This window comes from Sapajus apella, unplaced genomic scaffold (assembly GCF_009761245.1).
Source record: "Sapajus apella isolate SASKATOON/1434 unplaced genomic scaffold, GSC_monkey_1.0 scaffold4, whole genome shotgun sequence".
In the NCBI taxonomy this organism is placed as follows: Eukaryota; Metazoa; Chordata; class Mammalia; order Primates; family Cebidae; genus Sapajus; species Sapajus apella.
Window position 1 is genome coordinate 50,389,692 of NW_022436944.1, and position 16,444 is coordinate 50,406,135.

Sequence of the window (16,444 nt, forward strand, 5' to 3'; positions counted from 1 at the left end):
ATCAGGGCGCAGGATAATGTCTCTCTTCAAACCACCCATTTCTCAGGAAGGACTAGGAATATTGTAGGAGTTCTAAAGTTGTACCTGGTCTTCCAAGCCACTGAAAAGACAGATTTGTCAGTCAAGGCAGAAGGATAAAACCTATTGTATTGAGCAGTTTGCTAGCTTGATTTGTAACTTTAAATGTTTTGACTTATGGTAAATGGGCCTCTGTTTGCTCACTTGCCTTGGGCCTTCCGATATTAGGGGTGGGTCTGCAGCAGCAACATTCCTTTGCAGAGATGTTAGGTAGAAATTAGTTTGGTTAATTGTATCATTTTTTTCCCTGGAATAGACAGCACTGAACATTAAAGAAAAAGATAATGGTTACTTTGTAGACAGAGCTGTATTTCCTTTGGGAAATATAGTTTTTCTTAGTTAGCGTTTTGATCTAGCTGCTGTTTCACTGATCTTTTTTTTTTCTTTTTTTAATATTTCCTAATGTCTTAGTTTCATTTCTTTGTGTATTGAGACCACGAGAGCAAGGAGAAGTTTATCTGAATGTTTTTTCCTCCTATTGTAAATATTTTATTTGAACCATCCATGGTTCAGATAAAAAAGAGGCTTGCTTCTTCTCAAGCCTCTTTATAGAAAATAAGGAAAAAGTCTTCCCAATGCTTTAGAAGATGTAAGATTGTCATTGCTTCATTTTAAAGAACTAGGGACTTGGCTGAACTAACATGAATGCCTTTGAAAGAAGATATGGGTTGGGTACATATTTTTAGTATATGATGTAGCAGCTCTTTTTAAAAATATAAATCATTACAAAGTCTTCATTTCCTGTGGGGGGCGGTAACATTGCTGCTTTGCGGATGACTACCTGTCATGTCCAGACTCTGCAAACTTTTCTTCATAGGGAAATGGAATTGGCCTTATGCCCCCTGTAGCTTTACTCAATAGACTTCATGGACTAATTTCCCAATAATCATAGTAGCTACCACTTAGTGAGATCTTGCTACTGCCTGGCTCATGCTGAGTACTTCAAATGTATTGACCCTCAAAACAACTCTACAAGGTAGGTTGTATTATGCTTGTTATAAATCTTCCAGAGTTGATAAACTTGCCTACATCCACCTAGTTAGCAAATGAATAGGCTAGGATTGGAACCAAGATGGTCTGTTTGGGGATCTATACTCCTAATTGTTATACTGTACTGAAACGAGTCTGCCTTAATTGACATAAACTACTTGTCCATTATAGCATGGGTATTGGAAGACTAGGGGTTAAGAGAAATAATAATATCCAACATTTTTCTAGTATTTTAGCATTCTTCCTGTATTATCCCATCGAATTTCCTTAGTGTAATAAAATAGCACTTGGTTCATACACCAGGTAGTCAAGCGTCGTGCCTGTCTTGTGACCTCAATGGGAAAATGAAGTATATACCTCAAGTGATACAGTCTTGACTGAATCACGGAACAATTATGCCATCAGGGAGTTCCGAGTAAAACAGGCGATTTATTTGAAAGAACTGGGAGAGTTCAGAGATGCATCAGATATGTTGGGGGTATATATGCTAGGGTCAGGTGGATTTGCTGTGAAGTGTTTGAACTTAATCTTCAAGGCTACCTATAGCTTGATATAGGACTTTCTCCTGGTTCTCGGGGAGGTCCTGGCAATGTGCTTAACAAGTGTAATCAAGTTAAACATTATTTACGAAATCTTGCAGTGCTCTGAATCTTACAGCTCACCTCTAAAATTAACCTGATAAAAGTTTTCCAAATTTGGCGTCAATTCAAAAAGTTTATATGACATTACCTTCAATGAGTTATGAGACTAAAAGGAACGTTTCCAAATTATTCAAGAATATATTACAAATTCTGATCTACAGTTCTAAAGAGAAGACAATTATTTTTCTATTCCCTCAATAGAGAATATCTAAAAATGTTATTGGAAGAGATGATCTAAGAGTGTGTAACCAAAAAATATAGGAAAAGTACTTCAGAGGTATGTCAGTCAGTTAAAAATATTTGTTTTTAAAACCCTTCATATTTGTAGTTTTTACAGCTTTTAAAAATTTGTTTGTATGACACTATTTTATTTTTCCTTTTTTATTTTATTTTTCCAGAGATGAGATCTCACTCTGTCACTAAGTCTGGAAAGCAGTTGCGTGATCATAACTCACTATAGCTTTGGATTCCTAGGCTCGAGTAATCCTCTAGAGTAGCTGAGACTAAGGGCATGCCCCACCATGCCCAGCTAACTTTTTTTTTAATTTTTTGTAGTGATGGCATCTTACTATATACCAAGGCTGGTCTTTAACTCTGGGGCTCAAAGGAATCCTTCCACCTCTGCCTCCCAAAGTGTTAGGATCACAGGCATAAGCCACTGCACCCGTCCTATATACCATTTTGATTTTAAATAAAGATTAACTTTATTCTTAATTTTGTATTCTTCTTAAAGAGTGCCCCTGTAATGTGCAGGCTTCAGATTCCAAAGACCTGAGTCTTTGACTAATGGTAGGATTTGTTTGTTGGTTTAGAAAATAAATGTTAAAAGATGCCTCCTCCTCCTCCCCCTGATCACAAACAAGACTGAAATCTGCATTGTTATTTCACAAAACCAAAATATTTTTCCTCCAGGTCTAGCTAAACCCCTCATCATTTTCCTGCTTTAGAACCCCTTGCCAAGTAGAAAAGAAGATGCAAAGACGTAATTATCACAGACCTTCATCTTGGATGAAAGATAACCTAGCTCTGACCCTTAGTTTGAGACTAGAAAGACTCTATGCAGGAGACAGCTGGTAAAGACCTAAGGTTGTACTGGGAATCGAGGTGTCCAAGTGACCAGGCTGTCTTTCTTCCTTCTGGGTTTCCTTTTCCTTCTATACATTGACAAGAATTGGACTAGATAAGAGTTCCAGTATTTTCTATTCTGAAACATTTTTCTTTCTCTCTCTTTTTTTTTTAAAGAGATGGGGTTTCACCATGTTGGTCAGGCTGGTCTCGAACCCCTGACATCGTGATCTGCTCGCCTCAGCCTCCCAAAGTGCTGGGATTACAGGCGTGAGCCACCGTGCCCCGCCTTGAAACATTTTATTCACTCTTATCCCTCTACTGCTTTGTTAGTAGAATAAATCATTTAAGTTGAGTTAGAAAATCTTTACTTAACCTTCAGCTAATCAAAATAGAAAACTAACAAAAGTCCTATCGGTTCAGAACTGAGAAATACCACAAACTTCCACTGGTGTTTGTTGGAGATGACTACTATTAAAAAAAAGAAAAGAAAAAAACCATAGCTATTTTGAGAATTTCCTACTACAGGTGTCTGAGCATACATCCTGACTAAATAGCATGTTTACTTCAGCTAGAGCTCACTCCTTGCTAAAGAAAAGGCTTAACTTGGCTTCAGTGGTAATATTATTTCTCTTTGGTTAATTATGGTGTTTTCATTCTCCCCTTCCTCTGAACTGGTAACAGTGTCTGTGGAAGTTTTTCCTAAGGTAGAAAATTATGAAATGCTCTGCTGTGCTTAGGAGAAATAAGCCTAAAGGAACTTTTATATTGCTTGGGAAAAAAAGGGAAACTATCCATTATAGCATGGGTATAGATATAATTAGTGTTCTGTTGCCCTTCCAATATTTCTCCACCACTTTTCTTAAAATATTCTCAGAAAAGACAGAATTTGCAGCAGATTGGCAGCTTTCAGACTGCTGTTTTAGGCAGGGGAGTAGCAGCTGGATCCCATAATGGCACTTCTGTAGAGTATTTAGACACTTGCTAGCATAGACTAGGAATCTTTCAACTTTTGCTGTGAGTGACTACCCTGTTACTACATGTTGGATTTTCATCCCATTCGCTAAAGTTCATAGTATTGGCGGGAGGGGGGAAGAAAGAAAGAAAAGAAAAGAAAGAAAGATATAATTTGTCCTTCAAGTATGTGAAAATGAAAAAATCTAATAGCAACATATTTTATATTCATTATTTTGCAGTTCCTTAAATTGCATTGTTGTAAAATCTAATAATCTCAATCCCTTTGGGTACTCCTACTTTTATTTTTATAATTTATATTTTTAGAATAAATTTCTGTTCTCTTAGGCCTTTGTTCATTCTACCTTCTTACTACTTCAGGAGCCTCCTTCCTTCCTGAGTATTACATTTCATGAGTTCATATATGTATCGAGGCCCAAATCTTGAGCTCCAGCATTCTGACCCTGAAAATGATGGTTTCCTGACATCTTCTGATAACAGCATCTGAAGATGTTCTAATACCTTGCTGCTCCTAGGAGATCCAGGGACCAGCAGCATCAGCATCTCCTGATGATTTATTGGAAATGAGAATTGTGGGCCCCTCCCCGGACCTCTTGCAACAGAATGTGCGCTTTGACAAGGTCCCCAGGTGATTCCTGTACACATTGCAGTTTGAGAAATACCACTGTAATAGCGTTAAATCATGTTCCAAAGAGTAACCAAATGATATGCAATGGTTTTAGTGGATCACATCAGGCTTGTTTCTGTCTGTAAAGAAGAGAAGGATTCAAGGAAGAGTTGTACTTATTTTTATGAAAGTCTTTTGACGCCTCCTAAGCTGTTTTAACTGTATGGTAACTATTGTAACATGCAAAAGCTAGCAGAAGACAGAAGGCCCTGGTGGCAAGTCAGCCAAATGAGTCAGTTTTTAACCAGTCTGTTTCCCCAGTCATTCTTCATGAGTCTTTTGTACACTGATTGTCCTTCCCTTGACCATGGTGAACTGTAGAACCCAAGGACCCATTTCTATGCTGAACTCACTGCATTAATCATGTTTACCTCATTAGGCATTTACTCACAGATTGCCTTGACATATGTAGGCCTTAATTCATTCCGGAGCTATTAGACCTCAGCATTTCTTAAAATACATAGCACTCTGCACCATACACAGTAGGTACTCAATAAATTAGTGATTCAATGACAGGTTTTCAGGAAGTGGTTTTACTCTCCAACATTTTTTAATCCTTCTCTTTTGTCTTGAGGAACTTATTTGTTTGATGCCGAGGAAAGACTCACTAATTCTTTCTTGAATCGCTCAACATTTGTTTTAGACTCTGCTGAGAGTGCCACTGTAGGCTTTTTCATTGATTTGCTTCTTTATTTTGACACCATAAGGCAGCTTTTTGTGCCTTGGTTACTTTTGCCTTCCAGAATTATGGGTCTCTGTCAGTTACTAATGCTCTTAAGTAACATAGTGGCCACCATAATCAGTCCTTACAGGCAGTTTCTAATGTTTCCAAATAATTTCATTTTCTGACATTTTTTGTTTTGCGTTTGACATCTGAACTATACTTGGCAAGAAAAAAAAAAACCATAAAACTTTCCATTGCAACTCATATCTCATGTTGCTTCCTGTTGCATTAAATCTCAAGTTACTCATCAGAAAAGTTACACAAAACCATAACCATTCGCTTTTATGTTTGCCCTTGAATTATGCTACAGTAACAGAAAGCTGAACTCTTATTTTTGTCATCTGTAAAAATCACCTAGTTGGTTTCTGCTTATGGACATGTTTTGTTCCTTCTCTGTCAATAACACAGGCATTGCCATCAGTTAAATCTCCTCCTAGACAGCATTCTGAATAGCTGGCAGCTGCTAGAAAGCCTTCCATGGATCCTATGAATCCTAGATCATCACGGGGCCTTCCCTTCCTCTTTGAGCATGGGGGCTGCCTCAGTGTCCCTTGGCTTCTAAGAGAGTGCCTTGTGCAGATGAGACACAGGACCAGTTTGATGACTGCACGTGCAGATGAAGCCATACATCTTACCCATCATCTGTTTCACCCTTGGCATCCCTCATGCCCTGGTTCCACTTGAACCCAGCTGCCTCACGCATCCTTTTTGCTTACAAATTTTCTAGCTTGTGTCCATTCTCCACCACTTCCCCTGAGTTTTACCATTCTCTACCTGTGCCCTACAACAGCTCCACCCTTTGAAATAACGCCTTGTCTGAATGTTACTTCTTTACTTTACTTTCTTGCATTGTGTTACAGAGCTAGAAAATTTTATGTATGAAAAATGATAATAGCCTTACACTGAGTACAAATAATACTTAAGAGCATATGAAGATGTGATCATTTGTGATGTTACTTGTAAAAAAAAAAGTATATATATACATATCTTTTGCAGTGTTGAAACGAGTACTTTATATTCTTTATCATACCACTTTTTGTAAGTGTTGAATATATTCCTGTTTATTTTTCTATGTTCTGTTTTGTAGCCTTAAGAAGTGTTTCAAACATATCTGAATGTATAAAATAAGAGTAAATGCCCTACATGGTGTGATGCTGCATTATATATAAAATTGTGTGCATATATTAAATTTTGTCTCTTGAAAAAAAAAAATTGGGTCTTCCTTGATTATCCATCCCACTGCGATTCTTTCTCCTGCCCATGGCCTCTCTAACAAGTCTTGCATCCTCATTCATATGACCTTGCTTGCCAAGCTACCTGCACTATCTCTGCGTGTTTTAAACTCTTATTAGAATGAAAACTCTTTGAAGGAGAAACGTCTGTGTGATTTTGCCATAGCTCTTCATACACATTCTCACTAATTGTGTTTGTTTATGTGCTGTGTTTGTTGCTGCTTGGAATTCATTGCTTTTAAAGGCCGAGGAAACTTGCTTTTAGATCCAAGCCTAGGAGTGCTACCTTTTTTTTCTCCTAGATGGCTTACCTCACCACCAAGTGTGAATGTCAGTGGCTTAAAGCCACCTGTGGCATTGTTTGACAGAACTGTAGGCTTGTGGAAAATCTCGTGTGATCTGCTTTGTGCAAATTGCTCTTTACAGTAGAGACTTGCTGTTTCTGCAGTCTTTAGTTTCTGTGAATTTTGGGGAGCTGTGGAGTGTGGGTATTAAGCTTGATTTTCTCTCCATCGCCAGCTCCACCTTTGATTCATTTATCCTCTCATGTGTGAATGCTTTGCAGAAGGCACAGTGCATTATGACTACAGAGGCCAGACAAAGTCATAAAGTAAATCACACCATCTGACACAGGACAGTCTTTTGCCACGCCTGCCTTTCCTCCTTATGAATCATAGATTATCTCAGTCCTTGGGATTGCTGGAATAGGAATGGCTGAAGGGGTCTTGGTGCAATGGAGAGTGCCTGAAGATACTCTTCTACCTACCTGAGGGTAAATAATCCCATGTTGCAAAGGTGACCTCCGGTTGTACTTTTTGGAAAGCCCTGTTAAAATGACACACGCTAAGGAGACTTAAATATGAAGCCTATCTTACATGGGTACTTAATAAAAGCAGGTTTCCAAAGAAGGTCTTGAAGGTGGCCTTCGGCCTTTTCCTCCACCATAGTCTCCATCCATCCGGAATAAACATGCAGTGTAGGTACCTCAAGTAGTGTTCTCTAACGCAAGCAGAGCTTCCAGATATGTCTCCTGCCTCCCTTCCAGCCAGATTATCACCCGTGTAGCCCCTCCTCTGTGGGAATTCTGGAGCTACCACTGACATCATAACGTGACATAGATTTGGACTGGCAATGCCCTACCTTCTCTGTCTATAGAGGAAAAGGAGATGAAATAAGAATTTTAATTTTTTTTTTTTTTTTGAGACAGAGTTTTGCTCTTGTCATCCAGGCTGGAGTATAATGACATGATCTCATCTCCCTGCAACCTCTGCCTCTCGAGTTCAAGCGATTCTCTTGCCTCAGTCTCCTGAGTAGCTGGGATTACAGGCGCCCACCACCATGCCTGGCTAATTTCTATATTTTTGGTAGAGACAGGGTTTTGCCATATTGGCCAGGCTGCTCTCAAACTTCTGACCTCAGGCGATCTGCCCACCTCGGCCTCTCAAAGTGCTGGAATTACAGGCATGATCCTGTAATTGTAATATTCTTAATTCTTAATATTCTGTAGCACTTACTGGAAATGGTTGAAATATAATGCTTTTAATTTAGCATGTCATTGTAGGTTTCAAAACTACTGAAAGCACTCAACATTTTAATGATGATGTTGGTGAGAATATTTGTGGTAATTAGATAATCACTTAAATTTATTCAGCACTTTACAAAGCATTTTCACAAACTCTGAGTATCCCGTTACCAGTTTATTAATGAGATGCCTGAGGTGTCTTCCGGGGACAGGAGAGAATATGTTAACTTACTAAATAACTGCTGTAGCTATAGTTAGCCACCTATGAGCCAAGCCTATTGGCTTTGTTACTCCCAAGGTAGAACTTATTTCATATAAAACCAACTTGACTTAAGTATTAGATGTCTGTGTAAGTCATTTTCTGCCAGCCAAAACCAATTTTGTTCTTCTTTATATCTTTCTTCAGATGTATATCTTTAATAAGTTCTGGGAAAGGAAGTGCAAAACAATGCCTGACCTGTGATACAATGTACTGTTTTGATTGTGATCGGCACTTTAATAAAATTTATCATCAAGAAGGTCTTTGGAGCGAGTCCTGAAAAGCTTGGGAAAGTGATCGATAGAGTGTCACTTTTCTTAACTTATCTTCCCATGTTGCTTAAGATGACCAGGGAGGCTAACTTGGCTCTTGTGCTCTCTAAATTGATGTGTCCTGAAGTTATAAGAAAATGAGGTGATCAGACTCAGCAGATTGTGTTGGTTGAAAGCAGCCACTTAGACCTCAGTTTGCTATGGGCTTCTGTGTACTTTATTGGTGGTGACCAAGATGCAATGAAAGGTCCTTATTTTGTCCACATTGCTGCCCACACCCTTTTTGGTGCATACCTTTTGGGAATATATAAAATGTCTTTCATTGTTAAAATAGCTATTAAATAATATTAAAAGCAAAAAAAAAAAAGTCATGAAAACAGTCATTTGTCTACTTCTGCAGGCAGATGGAAAATTAGTACCAGGAAAGCAGAAAAGAGAAATGATTTGAATAAGTTTGCTATGATTGAGACATACGGGTGAAAGAGCACCAGAGGGAAAAATGTCTAGTCTGATAACTTTCAAGAAAACATATTGACCCTGTCTAGTTATAACAATCTTTCAGTAATCTCACAGTAATGGAGAACTTCATTATTTCCAAAACAATTTCACTTGCATGCCATCTGTAACCTTAAAAACAACTCTCTGAGATGGATATAATTATCCTGTTTTACAGATGTGAAAATGGAGCCCCCGAAAGATGAAATCATCCGCCCAGGCTGTAATAGGACTGCCCATCCACTGGCACATAGTAAAGTATCATTAATTCATCTTTTCATGTTTCTATTTTTAGTCATTGTGCTCCCTCACTGCTTCATTTGTAAGTAAATGTAAGATAAAAATCTACTTTCTCCTCGAATTTTCATAGCTAAATTGTCAAAGAGGTGGTTGGTGGCAGTGTAGTCAGCGGCGGACCTTTCTTGCCTCAAACACTAAAAGCCCTATTTAAGACTAGAGAATTTCCTCTTTGAGGGTTTTGTCCACTAGTCATAAGAGAGTTCAGACTATGTAATGAGTCATTGTACTTTTCCCCTTTTCTTATGGGCACCGCTTCTCTTTTGTACACTGTGTGGTCTGTCCTCTTGGAAGTTATGTCACCGTTGTCAATAGACAAATGCTGCCATAAAAGGCTGCCGTAAAACGCTATGCCAGTTCAGTCCTGTAGTTTTGCTCTTCACTAGAACGTCAAGTTGCCTCACCTAATCAGAGATCTGGACATCTTTACATAGGAAGTGTACTTCTTCATCATATAGACATAGAGGTCCGGTATTATTATCTTTGGCTTCCTTTCTCAGAACTTCTTAAACATGAATGTCTGAATAAAGATACAGAGAAGAGACTAGGCGTGGTGGCTCATGTCGGTAATCTCAGCACTTTGGGAGGCCGAGGTGATTGGGTCACCAGAGGTCAGGAGTTCGAGACCAGCCTGACCGACATGGTGAAACCCCGTCTTTACTAAGAAATACAAAAATTAGCCCAGCATGATGGCAGGCGTAATCCCAGCTACTCAGGAGGCTGAGGCAAGATAATCGCTTGAACCCGGGAGGCAGAGGTTGCAGTGAGCCAAGATGGCACCATTGCACTCCAGCCTGGGTGACAGAGCAAGACTCCATCTCAAAGAAAAAAAAATAAAAAAAGAAACACTTTGATTAGCAGAAAGTGTGTTTGGCTTGCCATCTTAGAAAGCTAAGCTATACTTATGCTTTTCTACTACTAGCTTTATATCTTTATATGAATGTTATTTTTCCCCACACCGTGAAAGAGAAATTGGGTCATGTTGTTTTATTTAATTTTTGTTAAAGAGCACATTAAATTAGCTCTCATATCGTGGTATGGATGTCTTTCTCTTTTCCACCAGTGTTCTTCAGGGTGATTTTTCCATGGGCTTGGTTGGGACTGTGTGGATCCTTGTGATGCTTTGTTCTCCGCGGGGATTTTCCAGCAAAGAGGAGCTTCGTTAAACGATGACTGAGTTCATGGATTTATAATTGGAGTGATTTTCTTCAACTGTAATAAATTTCAGTGTTACCTTTTTCTGAACATCCTTTTTAAAAGGGATTCCATAGGAAATCTTCTGGAATAATACCTTTTATATAATCCTTTAAAAATTGTCATTTTTGCATACTGATTCCTGTTAAGGCAGATGTTACTGTATCAAGAAAAGACTCAAATTTTGAGCATATTAAAAATAGTGTTTCTTCAGGCCTGGTGTGTAGGTGATGCTCAATGTATATTTGTTTAATGGAATAAAAAAGAAAAATATCACAGATCCTAGGAAAAGAAATTAAGTTGCAGGGATATATTGTTTGTGTAATGTCTGTTTAGCATTGCAGTTTTCTGAAGGGAAGGCTATCCACAACTGTTAATTCTGATCTAAGGAACTATTTGCCTTCTTAACTTCTTTGCTAGATTATCTAAAGGGAGAAATGTGTTCTCACATTTGTTTCCTTGAACTCACTCCTCATGTTGCCTTGTAGGGTCAAAACTTTAGAAAAACAGCTTTCTCAGGAAACCTGCTCCTCAGATCTTTCAGACATGTCTTCCTTTAGGCTCACTGTCCCCTTGGGAATTGGCAAAGGATTTCTACCCTTTAAAAAGATAGGAGCTTATACACTAAAAAATAATCTAAAATTATTTTTCAGGAAGAATTTATACAATCACAATTAAATGCCCTGCAGCCAGTTATTTTTATGATTCCTGCCTCATCTAAATGGTGTTAGAGTTTGAGTCATATGTGAAATTATTTGGGTTGGGCTTGATTGTACATGCATGCAAACATATATAATAAGGTTGTGGTTGTAATGCAGTTTGCAGTTTTTCTAGTTACAGCTCAAGGCAGAGATAAGAAGCATCCCCTATGGGCCTGACTGCCCCTGTCCAGTACTGCCATGCCCCATCTCTAACTACTATATTTTTTCCTGTTGAGTTCTCCAATCCATGTAGGATAAGTCCCTTCCTGAACTCAGTTTGTTTTTCTAACCCTGGCTGCATGTTAGGATCACCTGAGAAGTTTTAGAAGAATTCCAGTGCCTGAGCCAAGCACCTAGAAATTCTGACTCATTGCCCTGGGTTAGGACTTTGGCATCATCATTGTTTTAAAAGATCCCCAGATGATTCCGACATGGAACCATGGAGAGAAACACTAATCTAGCCTAAACAAGTGAGGTTACAAATGAAGAATTTAATCCAAGAGGTCAAAGTACTTGATTTCCCACTGCAAAGAAATGCCATTTATTGGGTTCAAAACTCCCATCTATTGACTTTAAATCCAGTATAACATATAGGAGCAAGGTTTTAGAAGGTTTAGGAAACTTATCTGCAGAGCAGAGTCAATAGAGGCCCATCTAAAAGGACATCTCACAATAAAGATGGTTAAAAACAGAGGCAGAGCACTGTTGGTGGGGCTGGTGGTGGCGGGTGTGGTTGACTTTCCAAAAGAGAAAGCACTTGACCTGGGTCTGAAAGGCTGGGTGTGATTAAAGGCAGGCACCATTGTTCACTTGTTAGCCCCAGGGCCGTGCTACTCCACTTTCTTCAAGGAAACAAAGGGAAGCTGGCAAGTGCCTGCCTGGGGTATGTGTCTACCAACCATGTAGAGGCAGTTCTTCAGCTCTGTCAGCCATGGCCAAAGCAGGCAATATTTGGGCCACCTTGGACCCCTCCTGAGGGGCAGCGTCAGATACCAGGCACCCCCTCAGACATCATTCTTGGAGTCTCTTCCCTCCTTCATATAAACCTCACAGCCATCAGTGAAAGCACTGAACTCTTTCCAGGGGCTGGGTAGGCTGCCTCGGGGATGCTCTTCTTGACCTTAAAATCTACCTGCTAGGTCGGGTAGGGGGGTAGAAATTTTGGTGATAGGAAAGCCAGCAGTTATCAGCTCAAAGGATGTCTGATAAAAGAAGTTTTGTTCAGCAGAAAGGTAATCAAATTATAGGAGCCTTAAGTGCCAGTTTCGGCTAAATTCTCGGAGTCACTGGCAAATTGTAAGTAGGGGAGTGACGTAGTAAAACCACTGGAAGGCCTGGAGTTTGTGATGGGAAGGTGTGCAATCCCTTTCTTGTTTTCCCATATGGCTCTGCAGTTAGGTGAAGGCAGAAGAGTTTGTGCATAAAGGCAGCACCTGAACCTTCTTATTTCTGATCCCCCACAGTGGGTCTAACGTTGCATCATCAACACGTTATATTTGTTTAAAAAACAATAGTTCCCTCATTGAGCCTCTAAAGATGTGTGGGGAAGCTCTTAAGAGTATCAGGACTTTCAGTATCCCTCAATTTATTGTTAGGTTCCGTCCAGACCTACACACAGTAGCCTAGGGACATCTCTGGAACAAGGTGTGACAAAAAACAAGGAAATACATTGATTAATTTCAGAAAATGCCTTCTTATTTTTTCTTGAGCTGGAGTCTTGCTCTGTCGCCCAGGCTGGAGTGCAGTAGTGCGATCTCAGCTCACTGCAACCTCCGCCTCCTGGATTCAAGCAATTCTCCTGCCTCAGCCTCCTGAGTAGCTGGAACTACAGGTGCGTGCCACCACACCCGACTGCTTTTTTGTATTTTTAGTAGAAATGGGGTTTCACCATGTGAGCCAGGATGATCTCAATCTCCTGACATCACAATTAGCCCACCTCGGTCTCCCAAACTGCTGGGATTACAGGCGTGAGCCACCGCACCCAGCCAGAAAATGCCTTCTTTTTCCTGGGCCTCACTCATAGATATTCTCTTGACAAGTCCCTACTTCAGATTTCACAGAAATATGCACCATCCTTTGGAATTCTGAAGAAACTCAAGTTTCAATTGAGCCGAGTCTCAGTGGCATGCATTTTATTATATCTAATGCCATTGTAATATGTTTGAAACTGGGAGATGAAGACAATTGGTCCTTACGTATAAACCACCACAAAGAATTCACCTGAGTGTGGAAGGGAGCCGGTAGCCTAAAAACCCTGTATTTTGGAGGCTGTTACTTCATAATCCCTGTTACAAAATTGGGAAAACTGATGCAGTTACTCTCTAAGATGGTCTTAGATGCACAGTTCAATAGAACTTTCTGCAAAGATGAAAATGTACCTGTACTGTCTGGTGTCATAACCATCAGCTACATTTGGCTTGAAATGTGGCAGGACAGATAAGGAAGTTAATTTCAAATACAGATATAATTTTATTTCAGTTAACTTGAACTTAAATAGCCACAGGTGGCTGCTAGCTATCATCATCGATAGGACAGTTATAGGGCATCATTAAAGTTCCCATTCTTCTCACATCCCAAAGAGGTACATTGAGTTAATCTCTTAGCACCTGTAATCATAGTGGGATAGATTAAATTACTTGTACCTCTCCGTTCCTGTGCTTTGGAATTATAGGCTGCTTGTCCTGGAAACCTGGCAGTCTCATGTTTGTGGAAATACTCCTTAGTAGTGCACTATAATTATAATACTTTATTGTGGGGGGATCCAGCCAGGCCTTTTTTTATCATCTGTGTTTTTAGTTTTAATCTTAAAAGGATTGTAAAAATAGTCCTGTCTTGTGGGAGAAAAATATGCTTGAAGTCTATGAGCATGAAGTGATAGAGATTATAAACCATTCAAAGTTCTCCTGGAAATTCTGGGGGGAGGGAAGTTACAGCATAGAAATCTCCTAAGAGAAAACTTGTCCTGAAGGTTTGCTTTTAATTGGGTTCAGTTTTTATCAGAAGAACCCTGCAAAAGTGGGTTCCCTGAGGGCATTTGGATTTTCCCCTGTGAATATATTCTGCTCACCTTGGTCACCTCTGTGCTGTATTCTCCTAGAAACTCACCTTTATTTGGCATGCTGTGATTTAAACGCTCCCCCGCACACCCCCCCAAAAAAAAGCTTTGGTAAAAAAAAAGCCAGTTTTTTTCTTTTTTTAAAAAAAATGTTAATTTCCTTTATTTAGGCTTGTGTGGGCTTTGACTGGAAACTTAATCTGTGCGCCTGGGCTCTGCATTAGGTTTCAGTCATTGAAATAGGGCTTAATAAGAATTACTTGATACCTTAGGAGCCAGAGGAGCCTCACTTTTATCTTAGGCTCAGGGATTTGCATTTTGAGAGGTTGTGCCAGCTGACTTGAGCCTTTATAGGTGTCAGCTTGTTGCAAACCTAGTTGGGTCCATTTCTCTCACTTCTGAGACCTTTTGCTGCTGCCACTCAGAGCTAACGGATTTTCCATGGAACGCTACTCCTTGTCCCTAATTGTCTTCTCTCCCTGCCTCAGCAGTGACACTACAGACAGCCAATCATTTAATACTAGATACATTCCTTAAGAAGTTGGGATAGAACTTTAATTACACAAGGCGTCCAGGCCAGCAGTCATGGCCCTTTCCAGTGCGATTACTTTTCTAGCTCTGCTCTGCTTCTCCTTCTAGGTCCCTCTGGGCCTTCATTTTCAGATCTCCTTAGAAGTTGAGGAACTCAGGTCCTTTTGAATTTCTTTAGATTGGTGTTCTGTAGCACTTTCTGCAGTGATGAAAGTATCCTGTCTCTCTTCCTGGCCAGATGTGGGTATTAAGCACTTGAAAATGGTTCATGGGAATTGGAAGTGAATATTTGATTTCATTTAACTTTAGTTAATTTAAACTTATAACTGTACGTGTTCTCATGGCTATTGTGCATCTCCAGATTATGCCCTTGACTTTTACACGGTGTGTCTTAGAAGCGTTCTCCTGGCTCTGGCCCTCCACTTTCATGAACCAGCTCCTCCCAGGGGGGAAAGAAAAACTCTCTTTGACTTCAAAACTGACTTCCTTTTGTTGCTAATTTAGACAGGCTAAGCCTTGAGCCTTTTCTCTTTCAAAGTCTTCACCGACTGTTTATACCCTCCACACCTGGCTTCAGCATGTCCTCTTTTCTTTTTCTCCGGTCCTGTTTTCTCTGTGACCATATCCTTATTCTTTATCCAGCAACCGCAAACATGCATTCATTTTCTGCAAATACGAAGGTTTCCCCTGGAACTTCAGGGTGAGGTACAAAAGTTGGCTTCGGAGGACTTAGGGATAGGAAAGCTCTCAGTAAGTGTTTATGGAGTACCAGCTACTGTGTGCCAGCCGATGCTTGAGATTTGGGGAGTGCAGAACAAATTAAACAAAGTCCATGCGCACAAGCTAACAAACAAGATTCTATCTGTGTCAGCAGATAAGTACGGTGCAAGGGTCTGAGAATAACAGTAGATGCTTGTAATTTTAGAAAGGGTTGTCAAGAATGGCATCTTTGATAAAGTGATATTTGAGCAGTGATAGGAATGAAGTCAGGGGCTGAAGAAGCAGATATCTGGGTTAAGCTCATTCTAGTTGGAGGGAACAGCAAGTACAGTGTCCTAAAAACAGACTGTGCTTGTCACTTCCTCCCCTCCTCCCCCCTGGTTTCTCATTTTTGCTTCTTCATGCATTTTGCATTGCATGGCATGTTACCTTTCTAACAAGTGAACGCTTGTGTGGCGTTTTTACTGTCTAGAAGATTTTCACATGTGCTTCAAGCATGCTTGCTCTTCATCATGACACTACATTTGTAGACATACATTTTTACACTGGACATTACAGGAAATTGAGTCAGTTTGCACCTCCACTGGTGTTGGTAAAAAGATTATACTAAAATGGATAAAAGACTATGAAACATAGTCAAAATGTACTTCTCAGTCACTTCTAGCCACAGAATTTATTTTTTTTTTTTTCAGACAAAGTCCCACTCTGTCACCCAGGCTGGAGTGCAATGGTGTGATCTCAGCTCACTGCAGCCTCCAACTTCCAGGTTCAAGTGATTCTCCTGTCTCACCTCCCGAGTAGCTGGGATTACAGGCGCACACCACCATGCCTGGCTAATCTTTGCATTTTTAGTAGAGACGTGGTTTCACCATGTTAGGCCAGAGGATTTTATACATCTGGGTTCTTACCCCAGAATGAGAAAGGTTTAATAGATAATATTCAGTGTGGAGCAAATTTAAGGTACCAAAGTTAGGTACATACTAGAACTTTCATAAAGAGTTGTCTTAAGAAATAGAAAGCATTGTA

At 39.8% G+C, this 16,444-nt stretch overlaps 1 protein-coding gene across 2 annotated transcripts in view; it reads left to right on the forward strand.

Annotated features, from left to right (window-relative positions):
- The window catches only part of TGFBR2 (transforming growth factor beta receptor 2), an 87,158-nt gene that overhangs the window by 7,179 nt on the left and 63,535 nt on the right, over positions 1-16,444 (forward strand). Inside the window, exon 2 of one of the 2 annotated variants that reach the window (XM_032268359.1) lies at positions 9,099-9,173. The exons of the other annotated variant lie outside the window; for it this stretch is intronic. Within the exon in view, the coding sequence (XP_032124250.1) occupies positions 9,099-9,173 (75 nt within the window). The remainder of the gene's footprint in view (positions 1-9,098; positions 9,174-16,444) is intronic. 2 annotated transcript variants of the gene reach the window in all.